The sequence below is a fragment of the Hydra vulgaris genome, chromosome 05 (genome assembly GCF_038396675.1).
Source record: "Hydra vulgaris chromosome 05, alternate assembly HydraT2T_AEP".
Lineage (NCBI taxonomy): Eukaryota > Metazoa > Cnidaria > Hydrozoa > Anthoathecata > Hydridae > Hydra > Hydra vulgaris.
Window position 1 is genome coordinate 21283701 of NC_088924.1, and position 23499 is coordinate 21307199.

The window sequence follows — 23499 nt, forward strand, 5'->3', positions numbered from 1 at the left end:
ACTTTTTTGAGAATGATTTATTTCTGCTTTATGAATATGAATGATTTATTTTAATAATTTATTTATTTTTTTAATGATTTCACACTTTTTTGAGAATAGTTGAGTTAAATCCTGATACAACTGCACACATTTCCAATCAATTAAATAACTGCTGCAGATGCTGCAAAGTATAGTTTACAATTCAGAGTTTATTTTTAAACTATTCAGATTGCTACTTTTAGTAGTGAGGATTCAAATTACTTTTCCAATGTTCTTATTTTTGCAAAGTATTATTTTACATCAGAGAGTTTTGTAAAATAATATTTTCATCCTCCGCAAAGCATAGTTTTCACTAAAAACACAAAAAATATATTTTCTAACAAAAAAAAAAGTTTGGCATTTTAAAACTTGCAGGTAATTTGAACATTAGTTATGTGCAATGCAAATTTGTTAATTTAGAATACAATTAAAGAATACAAGTTCGTTAATTGTCATAAGTTATTTTTGATGCATAAGTTTCCGTCATGAAGAACTATTACCAAGATAAAAATTTAAACAAAAAATAAAATTTTGACTGTCCAAATAAAACAATTGACCGTCAATTCCATGTGTAAGCCGGTCAGATTGCTAATTATATGATTAGGGAAAACAAGATAAAGGAAGCAAATTCCAAAAAACTTTGAGGAAAAAAATTAGATAAATAACAATTTTTAGGGCACTTAAGAACAGTCAAAGTAAAAGGATGAGACTTAATTGAATGACAAGTAACACGAGAATGAAGTTTTGTAGATGGCACAAGAGATGCTAGCTCTTTAGAGCAGTGCTCACTACAGTATTTATAATAATGAGAAAGAGAAGCAAAATCACAATGATGTGATAATGGTAGGAGGTTGGCTGCAGGAGCAGGTCCAACAATGTTTACAATGCATTTTTGCACTATGTCTTAGGTAAAAAGGGTATTATTGAAAGATCTGCCCCAGATATGGCAACAGTATTCCATAGAAGGACAGATTTGAGATTTGTAGAGATAAAAAATAGAATTGAGAGTAAGAAAGTTGTTAGCACGATAAAGAGATGCAACCTTAGCAGATGCTAATTTAGCAATTGATTTAATATACGATTTCAAACAATTGGAAGCGAAAGTTAAATAAACAAATAGATTAATGAATGATAATGAAATTACATCTAATGATTGTTAAACAATCAAATTTTATTTAAACTACTTAAAAGTGAAATTACTGAAGAAAAAAAAAATAATATTTAAAAAAATAAAAACAATTGAATCATTCTATTGCAGTGGAAAGATTTAATTTAACTTATTCATAATTTTAAGTAAATTAAAAAACTTATTTCTTTAAAAAGATTTTTAGAACACATGGAAAATAATCAAACATTTAAATTTATCATAAAAAATACATGCCTACTTAAAAAAAACTTAGTATAACAATTAGTTTACACAAAATGTATTTATTTTAAATGATCATTACAATTAATTTTTTATTTTATTTATAGCCTTGACATAAAATAAAAACTTTAAAAATTATCAACAATCAAAAGTTAATCATAATATAATTTTTTTATTGCATTTCAAATTAAAACATCATAACAGTGGTGGTCCAGTTGTAAAGAAAAAAAAAGTTATAAGCATGGTCAGTTACAGTGTGCCATCGCACACAATTCCTACACACACATACACACACACATTTATATATATATATATATATATATATATATATATATATATATATATATATATATATATATATATATATATATATATATATATATATATATATATATATATATATATATATATATATATATATACATACACACACAATATATATAATGTTTAATATATAATATATATATAATATAATATATAATATATAATATATATATATATATATATATATATATATATATATATATATATATATATATATATATATATATATATATATATATATATATATATATATATATATATATATATATATATATATATATATTAGTGATGTGCGAAATTCGAAACTTCGATTGCGAATTCGAAACTGACTTATAGTTTTGTTTCGAATTGAACTTTTTTTTTAGTTTTGAACAATTCGAATTTTCGAAGTATAGTATCTCTGTTTCGAAGCGAACCCAAAGTTAATCGAATTTTATCGTTTAAAGTTATACAGTTCCACAATGGCGAATAGTAACGATGGTAATTGTCAAAGTATTGTCTGGGAATTTTTTAGTAGACAAAAAACGAATGGCAATAGAATTATAGGCATTTGCAAAATAGGAACATGCAAGTTACCTGTTCAGTGTCCAACTGGAGCAACAACAGGTCTTTATGCTCACTTACGTGCTGCTCATCCGAAAGCGCATAAAGAGTGTGTAACGAGAAATGAAGAGAATCGTAAAAGAAAACTTGCAGAACAAGAACTGAAAAATGAAAATAAGAAGCAAAGTAAAGTTGATGACCTTTTTAATAAGAAAGCACGTTGGTCGTCAAGTCATCCAAATGCCATCGCTATAACGAATTTGGTTGGTCGCATGCTTGCTCTAGACATGTTGCTATACGACTTTGTAGAAGGCAGAGGATTCAAAGAACTGATGAAATTAATGGAACCACAATATCTGGTGCCAAGCAGAACTAGGTTTTCAAGATCAGTTGTACTTGAGTTATATTGTAGTGTAAAACAGAAAAGCGCTAATGAAATATATCGAGATTTTAAAGATATTCCTTCATATTCATTCATGACTGACCTGTGGACTTCGAGGGCGCAAGATCCATTTATTTATTTCTGTCTGTCATATGTAAGCCCTGAATTTGAGCTAAAGACATTTGCATTAGAAAACAAGCGGTTTCCAGGAGAACATACCGGCGAAAGCATTCTTGAATCTTTAGACAAGACTATTGATAATTGGGAGCTTCCTCGGACTCTCTCACAATCATTTTATGATCTTTCTTGTTTTGATCACACTTTACAATTAACCATTAATGATGCCGTGAGTGAAATTGATGGAATGCAGACTGTCCTTTCCAAAAGCCGTCGTATTGTGTCACATTATCACCATAGCTGCCAGGCTACACAGACTTTGCACAGAGAGCATAAGCAATTAGGAAAGGTAAAACGAGAACTGATAATCAATGTTGTTACTAGGTGGAACTCGGATTACTTTATGCTGAAGAGATTATGCGAAGAAAAAGATGCTATATCTGCAGTGCTAGCAATAAGTGAAAAAATTGATAACTTGACTAATGCAGACTGGAAGCTTGCTGAAGGCTATCACAAAATTCTTGCTCCATTTGAACAAGCAAGTAGAGAATTATGTGGCAAGAACTACCCAACGTTGTCTATGAAAATTCCGGCTTTGCATGGCTTAAATCAGCAATTGCAGCAATTCATCAATGATCCTTCACATAAGGGTTGTGGTGTACTTATTGCTCGAAAATTAAAGTTAAAACTAGACTGACGATTTCCGCAATTCATATCAGCTTTGCCTGATGCAGCATGTACATTTCTTGATCCACGCTACAAATCCATCTTCTTCTCTGAACAACAGCAAGCTACTGTTGTAGACAGTCTTCATCAGTACTCTAAGGAATTCTGATCTCGTGGCCGTACTGGTGTTGGTGGAGGTGGACATTGTGTCATGAGCAATCATGACACGAACTTAATTCAAGGTACAATTCCAAAACTATTGAGTTTTATAATACGTGATTAACACAGATAAGGACTTGATGGTAATGGTAATGGCCTGCAGTTCAGATTTAACTTTCAGATTAACTGCATTGTGGTTTAATTTAATTACAGATGAATAATAAAACAATAATGCATAGGGTTTTTATTTCTGTTTGCTATTTTAGTTTTACATCTATTTATATTATATAATACTTTGTAAGAACATCTGCTAGTGCTGGTGCTCCCGCTCCTGCTTTTGGAAGTGCTGGTCCTGGTTCAGGTCCTGGTCGGACATCAGCTGCAGCCTCCAAGCCAAGTAGTTTATGGGATGACTTCAACAGCATGCTTACAACAGCAACTGCGAATAGGATGCCTCCTGTTGATGATGCAGCTTCTGTGCAAGAGGAGGTCAGAATGTATATGATTGAACCTCCTATTGGAAGGAACGCCAATGTACTTGATTGGTGGAAAGTTAATCATCACCGTCTGCCGAAACTCTCAAGAATAGCGAGGGCACTATTGGCTATTCCAGCAACTTCTGTAAATTCGGAAAGATTGAACTTGACGTCTGGTAACATTGTTACAAGAAGGCGATGTAATCTAGCTCTCTGAGCATGTGGCTTTTATTCACGAAAATTTGTAGTATAGCACATAGCAGTAGCGTACCGAAGCCAGACTACCCTGCCAGCCACAGTCAGTACAGTACACTGTAGATTAAGGTCTCAGACTTTCTGGAACAATTGCCTATGCATGTACTACTACTTTACATAACTGTATAGCATTTGCATTCATTATAGCATTGTACTTTTACTTGTATTGTATTATCTGTTAAACTATAACTGTAAATATAATACTAGTCCTAGTCTTTATTCTATGTACTGCATTGCAAGTACTTGACTTGATTTTTTTTAACTTGAATTATTGCACATTGTAATTGTATTGTATGATACTAGTCTCATTTGATTTCATTCACTTTTATTTGGCTCTAGAGTCTAGTCTGTGTTGCTTAGTATTTTGTTTACATTATAAAACTGCAATATGATTGGTTATTAAATATAAAATGTATATCGTTTCATTTCTGTTCTGTGTTCTGTCACACACTATAATTTATTACTATTTAAATACCAAATTTCAATATCAGTGCAGCGTACTTTCGAATCGAATCGAATTCAAACGAAAGTGGCTTAGTTTCGTTTGGCCTAAAATCTTAGTTTTGCACATCACTAATATATATATATATATATATATATATATATATATATATATATATATATATATATATATATATATATATATATATATATATATATATATATATATATATATATATATATATAATGTATAATATATGTGTATATATATACATATATTATACATTGTATAATATATGTATATATATACTAATATGTGTAATGTATAATATGTGTATATATATATATGTGTATATGTATATGTATATATATAAATATATATATATATATATATATATATATATATATATATATATATATATATGTATATATATATATATATATATTTATATATATAAATGGCTCTGACCATACTGGCACTAAAACCCATAAATTCTGTATTGCTCATAAACTCAGATAGCGAACTTGTGACTCATTTTGCTAACAACCCTAATCGCATAGCTTCACTCATTAATTTGTGTCTTGTCTCTGACCTTGAGGCTCGACAGAAGACTAATTAAATTCATAGTTTACACTTTCTTGTGCAACTGCTATATCTAATTGTAATCATTTTCTTTATCTTTTTAAAAGAAAAACTTTCTTTAGAAAAAATACCGTTTTATTTTTGCAAGAAATAGATGTTAAAAGATGTTGCCTGCTATTCATAGTTTCCTAGATCTTGTTTAAGAAGTTAATCTCTAGAACTTAGAAAATCAATGTCATTAATAAAGACTAGTCAAATACTCCATCTCTAATTCAGAGCTATTTGCAAATCAAATAGAACAGAACTATTTGCAATTAACCTGTTAAAAGTTAATTAGATTTAACCTGTTAGAAGTGATTTAGATTACATATGTATATATTTATTTTTATATATATTATACATATATATATATATATATATATATATATATATAAGGTAATATGTATATATGTATACATATACATATATATATATATATATATATAGATATATATATATATATATATATATATATATATATATATATGTATATATATATAAATAAATATATAAACAAATAAATATATATATATATAAATATATATATATATATATATATATATATATATATATATATATATATATATATATATATATATATACCAGGTCTATAAGTATGAAATGAGCGGTTTTTTTCAAAATAAAACACTATTTTCTAATGGAAAAGTAAAAAATATTTTATTCAAAGTATTTGCCATAGCTTTCAACACATTTTGACCACCTTTCTGGCAATTTGTGGATACCACGCCAATAAAACTGATCGTTTTTTGAGGCAAACCATTCGGAGACCTATTTTTTGACTTCTTTGTAGGAACTGAAGTGTTGCTCATTCAATGCGTGTACTATTGATGAAAACAAATGGTAGTCAGAAGGAGCCAAGTCTTGTGAATACAACGGGTGAGTAACTTCCCAGCCAAGTGATATTATCGTTTCCTTGACCCCTTTTGCTGTATGACTCAGAGCATTATCATGCAACAAAATTACCTTTCCGTGTCTTCTGGCCCATTCTGGTCGTTTTTCGATCAATGCATGGTTCAAATTGATCATTTGTTGTCGGTAACGTTGCATATCAACAGTTTCGCCAGGTTTTAGAAGTTCATGATACACCACTGGTGTCTGGATTTACCCATGACCTTTTGCGTTTAGGATTCTTAAAATAAATCCTTTTTTCATCACCAGTCACAATTCGATGCAATACTGACTTCCTTTTGTGTCGTAACAGCAACATTTCACATGTGGTTTTTTGCTTTTCCATATGCCTGTCATTTAATTCATGTGGCACCTATTTCCCGCACTTTTGGATCTTTCCCATAGCTTTTAAACGGTCAGAAATTGCTGGTTGTGAAGCATTTAACATTTCTGCCATTTGTTTTTGACTTAAAGTGTCACCTTTATCCAGTATTGCTTGCAATTCTGTGTCTTCAAACTTTTTTGGTGGTCTTCCACATTCTTCATTTCGCACATCAAAATCATTATCTCTGAACTGTTGAAACCATCTTTTGCATGTTGCTTCCGATAGAGCATGACCACCATAGGCTTCGATAAGCATTTGATGCGATTCTGCAGCACTTTTCTTTAAATGAAAACAAAAAATTAGTGCTTTCCGCAAATCATCATTTTTTCGTACAAAATTCGACATTTTTAACACGATTAAAAAATATGATGTTGTTTATACAATGACTTGATGTTTACCAAATATGTTTAACAGATGTCATAGCAACAAAATTAAAAAAAAATTAAGGACCATTCACAACAAATGTTCTCTATCGATACATTTGTAACTCGACGCTCACTTAATGCTGGTATATATATATATATATATATATATATATATATATATATATATATATATATATATATATATATATGAATTTTTACTTAATCTAAGCAATTTAATCTTTAAAATTAATTTAATTAAAATATGCACATGCAAAAGTATCCAGACAAAAAAAAAAATCTTGAATAAGATTTTTTTTAAATTGAAAAAATTTTTTTAAGTATTGCTTTACTACTTTGTCGGGAAGGCATTGAGTCCACAAGCTTCACAATCACAATAATTTTGATTTTTCCCATTCTTTTTTCAGAGTATTCAATAAAACACATTTACTAGTTAGTTTTCGACCTGAAATTTGTTGATCCATGAGCTTGCATAGACATTTAATAGAATTAAGTTCAGGACTTAGCTAAGGCTATTTGATTACTTGAATTTCATTGGTTTTGAAAAAGTTTTTCAGAAGGATTGAAGTGTGCTTTGGTTCAGAAGGATTGAAGTGTCCTTCTAAAACATCCTTCCTCGAGGCATTTTGTCTTTAGCATGTGGTAGCATAACATTCTTAACTATATATTTTTATATTTTTGTCCATTATGCCATCAATCAAATGGATAGGACCGATACAATGTCTATTCAAGTTAGCCCATTAGTTCATAACGTTTTGACTTCTGTGCTTTACTGTTGGTAGCTGGTATTTAGGATTGTTTTTATGGCCTTTTGGTCAACGAACATATCTAATATTACCAGATCCAAATAACATAAACTTCAATTCATCACTAAAAAGTACTTTCAATCACTGTTTTCTTGCCCAAATCAAATGTTCATTAGCAAATCTTTAGCGTGCAAATCTTTATATAAATAAAAAGTTTCTTTGTAGGATGCCTTCCAAGTAGATTTGCAGACCTCAAAAGACGCTTGATTGTGTCAACACCACATTTTTCATTATAAAGTTCTTTAATTTCAGCATTTACCAAGACAGCATTTTGTGTGGATCATTTTTCAGGGCTCGAGGATGGATATTTCAGCAGGATAATGACTCAAAAGACACTTCAACCCTTATAAAAGACTTTTTCAAAAACAAAAAAATTCAATTAATGGAATTGACATAGCAAAGTCCTGACCTTAATTCTATTGAACATCTATGGAAACACATAGTTTGATGAATTTCAGGTTGAAAATCAGCAAGTAAATTTGATTTATTGAATATTCTGAAACAAGAATGGCGAAAAATCAAAATTATTGTGATTATGAAGCTGGTGGACTCAATTCCTTGTCACTGTCAAGCAGTAATTAATGCTAAGAGCTTCCCAACAAAGTACTAAAGCAATTTACTTTAAAAGAAAGTATTTTCAATTTTAAAAATGTTTAAAAAAAAAATCTAATTCAAGTTTTTTTTTTCTGTCCAGATACATATATTTTACAGTAACCCTGTAAAATACATATACATATATTTTACAGGGTTACTAATAATTATATAGTGGTATATTAGTTTATTAATAATTACATAGCAATTTATTAATAATTATAGGGTGTTTGTGTATAATTTAATTTTTTAAAAATAAATGATATATTCATCCATTTATACAATGTTATTCCATCAGAAAATCATTATTATTAAATATATTTTTGGTTATTTTAGCTTCATAGAAAATAATTTTTATGAAAGTGAACCTGTCAGAAATATTAGAATGAAAAAAAAAAAGTACCAATTTCATCTGCATTAATTAAACAAATAAAAACAAGAATGGACAAGAGAGGAAAGTATAGCTCAAATTGCCGATGCTACTGATTTGGGAGTATCCACTTTTACAAAATGGCAGGCTATAATATCAACTAAGATTAATCTTAGTGATTGTTTTAACCTACGACAAAAAAGTGGCCCCGAGCAAAGCTCCAATTCTTGTGCCATGATGTTGTAATCTGAATGTATTCAAGATGGCAATTCACTTACGCAGGGTGGAATGGCCAGAAAGCTTCAAGAAAATGGAATAACCATATCCCAACCATCTATATCTTGTTACCATAAGAAGCTTGAAATTACAAGAAAAAGGTTAAGAAAGGCCTGTGATGTCACCTGTTCACCAAGAATAATTAGTGAGAGAAAAAGTTATTCCATTTGATATAGAAATATTGACTATTCTCAAATGCTATTCTTGGATAAAACCGGGTTCAATTTACATTTAAGACCAAATTTCGAATATTCACCTAAAAACACTCCTGCATTCCTGCAAACAAAAGTTGCAATACCAGTCTACTTGCATTAATATCAGTCAGAGCCATCTCGAAACATTCAATTATTGAAGGACCTTTAAACACTGAAATTTTCTTAGAGTTTCTCAAGCAATTCTATGAGGCAAGATTGTCTGGGAATAAAATTCTTATCATGGACAACGTTAGATTTTATAAATCAGGACTGACAATTCAATTTTTCAGGGATAAGAATTTTAGATACGGCTATCTGCCCCCATATTCTCCCCAATTAAATCCTATAGAAGAAGTATTTTCATGTTTAAAAAAAAAATATTACAAATTACATCCATATCCAGAAACTAAAGAAGATATTATTCAACACATTAATACGGTAATAGCAGATATGTATGAGAATGTTGGTTTTATGGCATTTTATCAACGTATGAAGCATTATCTTGATCTTGCTTTTGTAGGACAAGAATTCAAATAAAAACTTGACATTTAACAACACTTTTTTTATATATTTTACTGGATGTATTTTTTATTTTAACTAAGAAAGGTATTTGATGAATTATATATAATTGTAAACAACCCGCTATGAAATTTTTAATAAACTGCTATATAATTACTAATAAACTGATATATAATTATTAAACTATTGATATATAATTATAAAACTACTGATATATAATTATTAATAACCCTGTATTATTAGATATTTTGTATTTGTAAAGAAAATAGAAAAATATATATATATATACATATATATATACACACGCATATGTGTATATATATATATATATACATATATATATATATATATATATATATATATATATATATATATATATATATATATATATATATATATATATATATATTATATATTATACATTATATATATTGAAGTACAACATTAAATTCCTCTATTAGTGGCAATTACAGAAAATCAGTTTAATGATTACTCCAGCTTCCAATTACCAAATTACAATCTTTTTATCAAAAACAGACCTGATATAGTTGCAATATATATACAAGATATAAAAGCATCCTATTACTATTGAGCTACCTAATGCTATTGAGCTTCATAGTAAAATGCCAGGCCAGGTATAGTGTATAATATCTCACAAAAATAAAAAATTTTGGATGTATTTATCAAGTGCCATCTTGTAGAATGCAACAGAAAGATTAATTGGAGCTTAATTTCTGCTTCAAACAGAGCAAAGAAAAAAACTATTGAGTTACAAATAATTGGTAAAAAAAAAAAAAAAACATATGCAACTATTTCAGCACTGACTTTTTGGAATCTGTCAACACTGCAGCTCTTGCACAGCATGTCACAAAACCTCCTTTTGGCAATAACACTCTTGATCTGGTACTAACTGACTGCCCCTCCAGAATTATAGAACTCAATATTGTTCAATCTCTTGACATCTCAATTAAAAATAATTTCCATTGCACTCTTATATGGAGTTTCTTGTTTGAACCGTCAATCTCCCCAAACAGGGTGTTATTACCAACTAAACCAAATTATGGTAGAGGTGACTATAAAAACTAAACAAACTTTTTGCAGATGCAGAATGGAGGAAAGAGCTTGAAAAATTTAAAATAATCCCATTATGATAAACCAACTCATTGAGTTTCAATACAAAGAAGGATTAGCTAAATATGTACCAAATCAAACTACATTTACTCAAAAACAGAGATTAAAACCAAAATGGTTTACATCAGGTACTAAAATTCTAACAAAAAAGAAATTTAACATTTGATAAAAACTGCTAACCAGCTCACCACTTACTTATCTATCTATCAGCCCAATCTACAAAGCAACTTGCAAATATTTAAAAAAAGATATACTTACTGCACGAGCTAATAAAATTGCTTGAAAAAGCAGAATATCTTAATAAATTGTTTGAGTCTGCTTTTTTCTAAAATTGACCACAAGAACAAGTTTACATTCTCAAATAGGTCTGATCAGGTATGCAAGAGTGATCAATATAATCTTAATGAACCTGCGGTTTTTGGCGAGTTGAGTAATTTGAAAAAATACAAACCGATTGGCTCAGATGACATAAGCCCTTATGTTTTCAATGAGTGTGCCACTGGATTAGCGTGACCTATTTCCCTTCTGATAGTGTCATCATTTGAAACAGGTATGTGATACCAATGTATAAAAAAAAAAGTAAATAAAAAAACCCATCTAAATATAGACCAATATCTTTAACAGTCATAGTATGTAAAATCATGGAAAGATTGTTGAAAAAACATATGATGAGTCACCTAGTTCAGTACTATCGCTAAGCATCAACACGGCTTCGTAGGGCAAAAATCATTTCAAATTTATTAGAGACAATAGAGATCACATCAGAGTCACTGAACTGTGGCCTTAACCTAATTATAATCTAAGAGCCTTAACACAATTATAATCTATCTGGATTTTACTAAAGCCTTTGATAAAGTCTGTCACGAAGCATTAGTTGTCAAATTAGAGGCATATGCTTTCAAAGATAAACTACTGGCTAAAAGCATTTCTTCTGGACAGAAAACAAAGAGTTCTTGTTGACAAAAACTACTATGAGTAGATAAAAGTTCACGGTGGTGTGCCACAAGGATTCGTTCTAGGTCCTTTACTGTTTATAGTGTACATAAATGACATGCCAAATGTTGTCAAATGCCCACTCTAGCTCTTTGTTGATGACAGCAAACTAATAAATATATTAAAAAATCAATTTGATATTGAACAGCTGCAGACAGATCTTGATGCTGTGGTTAAATGGGTCGATAATTGGAAAATGGAGTTTAATGCCAACAAATTCAAAGTATTAACAGTTAAAAAAACAACAACCTATGATCTCAAATTTAGCATACAAAATCTAGATAATAACTGTACATATTTATTGTCTACCAACCAAGAGTGAGATTTTGGAGTTTTAATAACTAGCAAACTAAAATGATCCCAATCAAAACATGCAGTAGTTAAGGATAATGCAGCACTAGTTTCACTCAGCAGACATTTAGATACCTTCAATGTCTTTAACACTTTATACCACATTTGTGAGACCTAACCTTGAGTATGGAAAACTTGCATGGGCTCCTATCAACAAAGTTGATGAAAAACTTATTGAATGAGTACAAAGAAGAGCCGCCAGGTTATGCCATTCATTAAGGGGAAAAAATATGAAGATCGACTAGCCCTACTCAATATCCAATCAGTCAAAGCATATAGCACACGGGTAGTTGCAATTCAGTACTTTAAGGAAAGTACTGGTCTTAATACTATGTCCTGGATCCACCAAACAACTCCTGATCAAGCAATTTTCCTGGGACAAAAGGTGCAGTTAGGAGAAATAAAGAACGACTAATCAAACAGCTTACAAATAAATGTCGTCAAAGAAAATGCTTTTTCTTAAATAGGGTGGTTGATGTTTGGAACATATTTCTGGATGCAGTTAAAAAATCCAAAACTACTGATTCGTTTAAAAACAGTTATGATGCCTATGTGAAAACAATATGAAACTTTATATACAGTTAAGTTGTTATAGTTAACCATATTAATTTGGTCAGCTCGGCTTTATGCCACAGCTCTATTCTATTATTATTATTATTATTATTATTATTATTATTATTATTATTATTATTATTATTATTATTATTAATATCATATATATATATATATACATATATATATATATATATATATATATATATATATATATATATATATATATATATATATATATTTATATATATATATATGTATATATATATATATATATATATATATATATATTATATATATATATATGTATATATATACATATATATATATATATATATATACATACATATATATATGTATATATATATATATATATATATATATATATATATATATATATATATATATATATATATATATATATATATATATATAGAATATATATGTTATATATATAGAATATATATTCATCTATATGTATTTATAAACATAACATAAATTTCAATCTATGACGAAATACTTATTTCATTTATAGGATTTGAACAGATTTAGGCAGCCCTGGCTATATAATCAGCCCTGGCTATGGTTTATCAATCCAGGCCCCAGCACTGGTCAAATATCAGCAACGGTCACTTGCTAACGTATTTATATATATATATATATATATATATACTTTTTTTTTACCTGTGAAAAAATTTCTGCATTAAAGTAACTTCTTGTCTTTTGGTTTGTGGTTATTTAATAGGAATTTGTTCAATATTTTGATACTAACTCTTTTTTTTTTGTTTAATAATTTTTTTGCGTTTTTAAAAATCAAATCTGTTTTTTTTGTAAACTAAATTTGTTTCATATATAGTAAGCATTTATTTGTAATGTTATATAAAAATTAGTGTAAAATGTAATCTTTGAGTTTTTACTTAATTAAAAATGTTAAAAAATTAATTAACAATAAAAACAGTTTTTTTAAAGTTCTTGAAATAAAATTCAACAAAAACTCAATTTGACATTTTACCAAAACATTCCATAACTTCGGTATCATTACCATAGCACTGATTAATAGAATTTGAAATATTGCACTCTCTTGTTCGATTCATAAACCCATAAGTAGAATTGCAACCTGTCCAATTGCTCCATTTTGACCAAAAAGCTTGAGTGAGAAATATATACATACAATATTTTAATAAATTATTTAAATTAAATTACTTCTTTTTACGGAGACAAATAAATAAAGTAAATATACATATAAGTATTAGTTCAATTTATAGTTTATTTTATTAAAGATTTTTATATTTACAAAATTTCGTAAATAATAAATTAAATAATAGATACTAAAAATTAAAAAATAGTAAATATATATAAGTTGGCAACTCAGCAACCAGCAGTTTTTAGTTAATGGCAAACTAAGCAAACTATTTTTTGTTTTTAGGCATTTTTACTTCAAACAAGACTGCAAGCAACCACAATTAGAGTTGGGTAATATTGGAAGAGAAAATATGAAATTTATAAAGCAAGATAACAATTAACAGATGAATTAAATGACTGCAAACTATATGAATCATGAAAACAAGATGAAGAGAGCCAACTCAAAAGAACTGATGCTCAAGGAAAAAAATTAGGTAAATATAGTTATATTATCTTATTATAGTATTTATAGAAAAGCAAAAGAGAAGCAACATTATGATGATGTGACAATGGTTGAAGGTTGGCTGCAAAAGCAGGTCCAACTTTGTTTACAATGCATTTTTGCACCTTGTCTAAAAGAGAAATGGCATCATTTAAAGTTCCTCTCCAGATATGGCAATAGTATTCCATACAAGGATGGATTTGAGATTTATAGAAATAAAAAATAGAATCTGGAGTAAAAAAGTAACGAGCACAATAATAAGATCAAACATTAGAAGTTACTAATTTTGCAATGTATTTTATATATGGTTTCCTCAAAGTAAGAGTTAATCCTAGAAGACAATGCGTAGATGACTCATCGAGTACATTACATTTCATAAATTTAGGAAAATCTAGATGGTTGTGACAACAATTAGATGAGAAATTTAGGCTTTATCTGAGTTAAAGGTCACCAGCCACTGAAAGCCCCATGCTCTAGCAGAAGTGAGATCCTTTTTAAGCTCAAATGCCCCTTCCAAACAATCAGAAAGTGTGCCATGATAGTTGTGAGATTTTCAAGAAGATTGTTAATGTAAATTAAAAGCATAGGACCAAGGATAGAACCTTGAGGAACTTCTGAAGTAACAGGAAATAAAGAAGAGTGTTGTCCATTGAGGACACCTTTTATACTATGATTGGTAAGGAAAGGTTCAATAATCTTAAACATTTTACATGATATTCTGTTAGAAGAGCAATTATGGAGAACACCAGTATGCAAAACTTTATCAAAGGCTTTAGAAATGTCAAGAATGATAGCCTTAACCTCCCCAAAGCTATCTAATGCACAATAAAACCTATCAGTTATTACCATTAATAAATCAGCAGTAGAGTGAGAAGATTTAAATCCATATCGATGATCAGAAAGTTATTAGATTCAGAATGAGAGACTAAGTATTAGTTGATAAAAGACTCAAAAATCTTGCTTATGGTAGGCAAAGACTAATGAGACAGTAGTTAGATGAGTCAAATCGCTTTCCAGAAATTTTGAAAATAGGAACAGATGCCGCTTTCCAGCAGGCTGGAAGACAAGACTCTGATAAGCACTTGTTAAAAAGTTTTGAAAGTATAGACAACAGCACCGGAAAACACTTCTGCAAGACTATAACAGGTAAATTGTCCGGACTGCAGGCTGTAGAAAAGAAAATCACACTTTCTGCATCTAAAATGAAACCATTCCGATAAATTATTCCAATTGTCTAGTAAGCAATATGGAAAGTTGACTATTTGAGATTGAGAATAGCAAAAAATGTGGGCATTAACACCTACAGGGTCACTGACAAAGTCACCAACAATAACGATATTGAAGGATAATGAGATAGGGCTCGATTAAATAGATCAGAGATAACATCAAAAAGAGTGCAGTCTAGAGATGAAGGCGAGCGATATAGAACAAAGAGAAAGGTGATAGAGAGAAGTAATGCTAAACAAAAGCACATAAAAGAATAGTCTGTAGATTCAAACCTAGTTTACATAAAAATTGGTGAATTCTTATGAATGTAAATGCCAGTGCCAAGCATGTGACTATTGGAGTCTTTACAAATTAAAGGAAGAAAATCATCAACGAAAAGATTACAAGTTGAGACAGTTGAAATCAAATTAGTCTCAAAAAGAGCAAATAGTTCTAGTAAACTTTTCTTCTGTTGAGATAAGACTCAACAGAAGAAAAGTTACTTCAAAGATGATGAATATTAGTAAAAGATTTAGAGAACATGTTGATAACGATGGTTATTTGCGTTTTATAGTTTCTGATAACTTGTCATTTTTTAAATTCGTTAAAGAACTGGCCTTAAGGCACAGTACTTCATACACTATTTAAGCTCATTACTATTAATAGACCCTACACTGTAACAAAAGACTCTAAATGTGGCCTTGACAATGCACACTAAATGTACAAACAGGGACACCATCCATGTGCAACATGGTACTGTCATTACTCTGTTATTTTACAGCTGTTGATAAAACCAGCTTCTCAGAGAGCTACCACAGAGTTTGGGAAACACGACTACCAGCCGGCCTCAGAACCATAAAACTGAGTTTTAGAGCTGTACCCTCATTAGAAGACAATATAATGAGTTGTCTAGTCATAAAAAAAGAAACAACCAAAACCCATGCAACTGGAAACAAGGTATTAAAAATACATCATTGCCAGCCTAATAAATGAAAAAGGGGTGAAAAGCTGGTCAACAGATAGAATCTGTTTACCCCTTAGGTCTTTGCCTAGGAGGCCTTTAACAACTTCCCAAGATGAATGTTTTTATTGAGACACTATCTCTAGCCTTTGCCTAAGCAGGGGTAAGTTAAGTCAGAGTTAGTATCTCCTAACAATGCCTAAACAAGCAAATGCTAAAAGGCAGCAGGACATGAAACAGTTTGCACTGGGTTACATGTTACCAGTAGCAAGATAACCAGAACTGACAGTGAATTATAATGTATATTTAATGCAATGTTGCAAAAAACATTTGAAAAAAAAAATAAGCAAGAAGTACATTGTGTTCACTTCAAACACATCCTTTTAATTTAAATTTTATAAATGTCATTGTAGATTTAATAAAAAAACAAAATGATCAATTATTTAATAATAATAAAAACATATAAAACACCTAAACTCGTGCATATGTTCATGTTTAAATTTTGTTCTGTTTCAGAACAAAAAAATGTTGTACTTTGTAAGTAAATTAACGTTATAACAAATATAAAATGCTTATTTGTAACAATTACTTAACTATATATAACATATCAAAAAATAAATCTACAATTTATTAAAAATATAAGAATAAAAGACTAATGTGAAATTTTCCTTTTTTATGAGAATTTAAATTTAACTAAACATTTTACCAAAGCATTCCTTTACATCAGAGCTGTTACCATAACAACCATATATAGAATTTGAACTATTGCACTCTCTTGTTCTATTTATAAATCCATGTGTAGCATTACAACTCGTCCAATTGCTCCATTGCGACCAAAAAGCTAAAGTATGATATGAGTTTTAAAACCACAAAAATTTGATTTAAAAAGATGTTAATTATTTTGAAGAAAAGAAAAAGTTAATGTTATACTAAACTGATTTTTTACCAAAGCATTCCATTACTTCAAACTTATTTCCTTTACACTCATCAATAATAGTAGAAGAGTTACATTCTTTTGTCCTGCTTGTAAATCCATGAGAAGAGTTGCAACTTGTCCAGTTGCTCCATTGGGACCAGAAAGCTTAACAAAGAAACAAGTTTTATTTGATGATAGAATGAATGACTGTGGATGTAGAGGTATTAGTATAAGAAAAGAGTTTTAAGCAGTTCAGAAAAAAAATTATTAAGAGTTAATATAACAAAAAAATTGATAATTTTAAGAAAAAAAATGTTTAATAATTTAATAATCTTATTAGATTTAATCATCTTATCAGATATTCATCAGTACTAGCCATATCCAAAATTTTTTTTTGACAACCAATTTTTATGTGGTGTGGCTAATGAGTGGCGTAGAGGTCATATTTATATGTGAAATTTTTTTTTAATTTTTTTGTTGGAAGTATTAGTGCTAATTGTTCGAAGTTACGCTTTTTGCAATTTTTAACTAAATTTAGAGCGATTTCCAAGCATTGGCGCAAATAGATTCTGACGTCAAATCTAGTTAATTTTTTCAACAAAATTTTACTTATTTTTCAATCTTTCTATTGTGTTTCTGTTCAAAAAAAAATAGTGTGCTTATTAATTTAGGAAACATGTTGTACCTATCTTTCACTGACACTGATTGTGATAGTAAAGTGATTTTTTGTTGTTCTTAGAGGTCATTTCTAGTCATGTGACAAACTTTATTATTATTGCCTTATTTTGGCATCAAATGCTTTTAAAAAAATACTGTTACTGGAGCCTTGGATCAAACAAATCCAAATTCAAAATAGTTTCCTTAAAAGATTAGGTAAACAACTTTTGCTCTTTTGTTGTAAACTAAACTAGATCGATACAGATCAATGTAATTCAAAAGCATATATATACATTTTTTCTGTGGCTATTTTAAGTGCTCTAGGAAGACCTAACAGTTGCATCACAGAGCCCCACAGAAGAGCATTTAACTTGGAAATTTACGCTTGCTTTATGTTGAAAAAAAGTAGTAGGCATTGAACCTCAGTTCTCTTGAATCTGAGGCAAATGCTGTAACCACAACATATCACCTGCTTTAAATTAATGCATGTGTGTATATAATTATGTGTATATATATATATATATATATATATATATATATACTATATATATATATATATATATATATATATATATATATATATAGATAGATATATATATATATCTTTGAAGAGTTATGTATATATATATATATATATATATATATATATACATGTATATATGTACATATATATACATATATATATACATACGTATATATACATATATATATGCATATCTATATCTATATATATATATATATCTAAATATATATACATATATATATTTATATATATATATATATATATAAATATATATATATATATATATATATATGTGTGTGCGTGTGTGTGTTTGTGTGTGTGTGTGTGTGTGTGTGTGTGTGTGTGTGTGTGTGTGTATATATATATAACAAAATAATCTTTAAATGTATTTTTAAGGTTCCGAATTTGCAGTTAGAAATTAGATCGAAATTCAAGTTACTAGAACCATTCAATAGCAAGAAAGAGAGAAAGTAGTTGCCATAGCTAGCTCATTGAACCCACTCTTCTTTTTTTAATGCTTTTTTACAAGATTTCTTAATTTGAAGTTTACAAAATATAAGAGTTAAAGATAAATATATATTTTCCATTCTTGATTAGATTTAAAAATAAACTCAATACTTTACCATAACATTGTTTTATTTCAGAGTGATTACCATAACAACCATCCAGTGTATTTGAAATATTGCAATCTCTTGTTCTATTCATAAACCCATATGTAGCATTACAACTGGTCCAAATGCTCCATTGTGACCAAAAAGCTAAAGTAAGAAAGGAATCTTAAAAAAATTAACTGTTAACAATTAAAATCAATTTTAGCTTGAGAAAATTACAATAAAGAAATGGATGAAAACTTGTACAGCTGCTAAAGTTTTTAAAGAAGCTGAATAATTAGATTACTTAAGTACCTTAGATTGCTTAAGTACGATAAGTCACTTAACTTTGAAGGTACTTTTTTTTTATGTTTTATGTGACGTTACTTTTAAAGCTTTTAAGTTTTATTTACCTTTAAAAAGTCTTTTTTTAAAACTAACCCACAAGCTTGTGGGTTAGTTTTTAAAAAAAACTTTTTCAATTACAATAGTTTCGACAAACTATTATTATTAAATACTAATGCGTTTACAATATTGTTGATAAATTGCATACATTAATTAGTTGTAACCGATTAATGTTAAATTGCAATGTTAAATTCTTAGATTCAGTGCAATGTCTGTCCACTATCTATTTGCTATCTTTCTAACTCGACTTCATTAGATTGTCACTCTAATATTCTTTGTTCTTTTTAGACTCAATTACTGATAGTCAGTTGAAGTGGGTTATGATGCTCTTTAGTGAGCTGAATTTGTCTTCGAAAACCTTGGTAAGTGGCCTCTATATGGCAATTACCCAGAGGGGGATAAACTGCATATTGTTAATAAACAATATTGATAATAAAACAATTTTTGTTAAATACCATACTCATTAGTGAGTTACGATATTAAACAAAAATAATGAGTATGGTATTTAACAAAAATAATAATGAGTACAGTATTTAACAAAAATATTTTATTAGCAATATTGTTTATTAACAATATGGTATTGTGGTTTATCCCCTTCTGGGTAATTGCCATATAGAGGCCACATACCAAGACCAGCAACGGCAAGTTCAGCTCACTTAAGAGCATCATAACCCACTTTGACTGACCAATAATAATTTAGTTTAAAATGAACAAAGAATATTAGAATGACAGACTAAAGAAGTTGAGTTCGAAAAATAACATGTAGATAGCGAACAGATATTGCACAGGATGTTAGAATGTGCAATTTAACATTAATTGGTTACAACTAATTAATGTTTGCAATTTATTAGCAATATTGTAAATGTATCTTTAAGTTCTGCCTACTCTTATTTTTAGACTGAATTAATTGAATAAAACTATAACACAATACTTCAATTGAATCTGTTCCGTTTTTCAATTAGTTCGGTTAAATACTTACAAATAATTTCTATTGTTCTTCATGTAAACAAACAAATGCAAGACATACATGTCGCACTACACATTTTTTTTTTATAAGCATATGATTTTAATATAATTTATGTTTTACATAAATACCACCAGCTTATATTATTAAAAATATTTTACAAAAAGAGATCTACTTAAAAGATTTTATAAAGATAATAATAAGAATAATGCATATGAATTATTACCATACATAAAGAGAATTTGTTTTGCAATGACTTACCAATGCAGTGTATTTTTTCAAAAAAAATGTTTAAAATGCTGAGTAAGACTAAATACTATGCTTATTTTCTAGAAAAATGTTTTAACAAAATTTACTATCACCTATCTAAGTTCCTATCTAAAAGTTAAATAGCTAGGGAGAGTAGATTCAATGATAAAAATTCATTGATTGAGTAGTTGTAATTCTAGGGTTAGTTGAAGATTCGAGCTAGCGCAGATTTGAGGGAATAGTCATTAGATTAAGGGTGTGGTGGAGGTAAGAATTTTCTTTTTCTACACTTTTTAAAGTTTTATTCTTACACAATTATTGCTTTTAAACACATTGTTATATCCTGTTTACACATTTTAAAAAAAAGGTAAAATTTTTACATTAATGTAGGATATGTGATATACTCTTAGTAAGGTAGTAACGTATAATTTTCTACCTTTTAAGGTAGAAAATTATATTAAAAATAATGGTTTGTCATATAATTTTCTACCTTTAAGGTATAATTTTTTACCTTGAAAGGTAGAAAGTTACTCCTTACTAAGGGTATATCACACATCCTACCTAAGTAGAAATTTCAATTTTTTTTTTGTGTGTTCACTAGAGAACTGGAATACTAATTTACTGTGTGGTGTTTGCTTTATTTTGTTTACTGTACTGTATTTTTAAATTATTTTTCCACTGTATTTTCATCCAACAATAGCCATTACTAAATACTGAAAACCAGTACTCCAAGTAAGACAGGACAGGGTGACCTTTTAGAGTATAAATATATATAGCATGATGAGGTGGTATTTTGAAAATACTGAAACCCATCCCATTAAGTTTTTTCCTTAGCACTGTTAAAAAAGTAAAAGGTAAAACACAAAGTTTTTATAGATTAAATTACCTAATAATGTAATTAAAAAATTATTGTTCTAATAATTAATTAGTTTTTTCATTTGTTTTAAAAATCAACATGTTTTGCATTTTAATTTTTTTTTTTGTTATTCACCTCCTCAAGGCCGAGAAGTCCACTACAGATGAGGAGGCTAATTAATAGTGGTTATAACCCTCTCTCAACTCTGTAACTCCAAAACACGAACCTTGACAAACAATGCTGCTACGCGAAGAAACAAGTTGAGCGTGGTACTGCCTGGGAGGTGGTGGGGATCGAACTTGGAACCTCTCGCTTACGAAGCGAGCGCTTTAGTACTACACTACTAACACATAATTATATATAATTTTTTATTTAATGACTTCACCTCCCTTAGGCCAAGGAGGCCACTAAAGTCAAGGAAACTACTTTTTTTTTTTTTTAAACTGTGGTTATAAATGTGGTTACAATAAGACACGTAATGAGTTGAAGCTCCGAACATTTTCGAAGCCCCCTATCATTATACCACTACCACACTGGTAGTGATTTATATTAGTCATATACATTAATAATATAACTTCAAACTATTTTAACAATTATATCTCTTACGTGACAGTGAAAGTATGAATAAAAAACAATTTTATAAAAGAAATTGACTTGTTCAAATAATGAATGGATAGCATTTTTTATATTCATTTTCCAACTGATTCAGGATAAACCAATGTCTAGTTTGCAGCTTTCAAAAATTGAAACTAGACAGGATAGAGTTGAAACTAGTTGAATAGGAAGGATAGATAAATTGTAAAAGTTCATTTTCACTTGAGATTTGGAGATTCAAAATCTAATGAAAACTCCTCTCTGGCTATCATGCTGTTGTCATATTTTTTAATTATTATTTTAAAAAATGCAAATAAAAATTGCATTTAATTTACGTTCAAAATATATGTATATAAAAAAAAAAAAAAATAGAACAAGTTCAAACAAAATTATTTATCTTTAGGGCAAGGCTACGCAAAATAAAACTTTTAAAGTGGTCAAAAATTATTTGTTGATTTAGCACTATACAAATAAATTTACAAAAGAAAAGTCTTTTTAAAAACTTTTGCTTTTTAGCTTGATTAAAACTTGTTGATAATCTTAAAAAAAAGTTGTTAATAATCTTAAAAAATTGTTTCTGATTAAGCTTAATTCGAAAGCTAACTTTAAAAATTAAAATACATTTTTAATAATTAAAAAGCATCTTAAACATTTAGAGTTGATGCAAAATATTTACCATTCCCCTCTTACTTCCTTACATTCAATGTTTTAGGGCTATATTTTAGCATAAGAATGCAAATCTTTATTTCAAATTTGGCAGTATTCAGAATCATCTTATTACACTTTTTATTTTTAATAATACTTTTATTATGAAAAGAAACAAGATATCATGCAGCCAGGTGTAGTTTTTTAAATATTTTAATTTTGGCCAACCCTAATATATATATATATATATATATATATATATATATATATATATATATATATATATATATATATATATATATATATATATATTTATATATAATAAAAATATATACAACTATGATATATATATATAAATATATATTTATAATAATATATATATGTATATATATAAATATATATATATATATATATATATATATATATATATATATATATATATATATATATATATATATGGTATATAAAAATATATATATA

General features: G+C 28.4%; 1 protein-coding gene across 1 annotated transcript in view; it reads right to left on the bottom strand.

The window, feature by feature from the left end:
* The window catches only part of LOC136071786 (uncharacterized), a 112561-nt gene that overhangs the window by 21554 nt on the left and 67508 nt on the right, over positions 1–23499 (bottom strand). The window contains exons 13-16 of the mRNA XM_065796859.1: positions 19340–19474; positions 17567–17701; positions 17327–17461; positions 13842–13976 (exon numbers count right to left, since the gene is read on the bottom strand). Of these exons, the coding sequence (XP_065652931.1) occupies positions 13842–13976; positions 17327–17461; positions 17567–17701; positions 19340–19474 (540 nt within the window). The remainder of the gene's footprint in view (positions 1–13841; positions 13977–17326; positions 17462–17566; positions 17702–19339; positions 19475–23499) is intronic.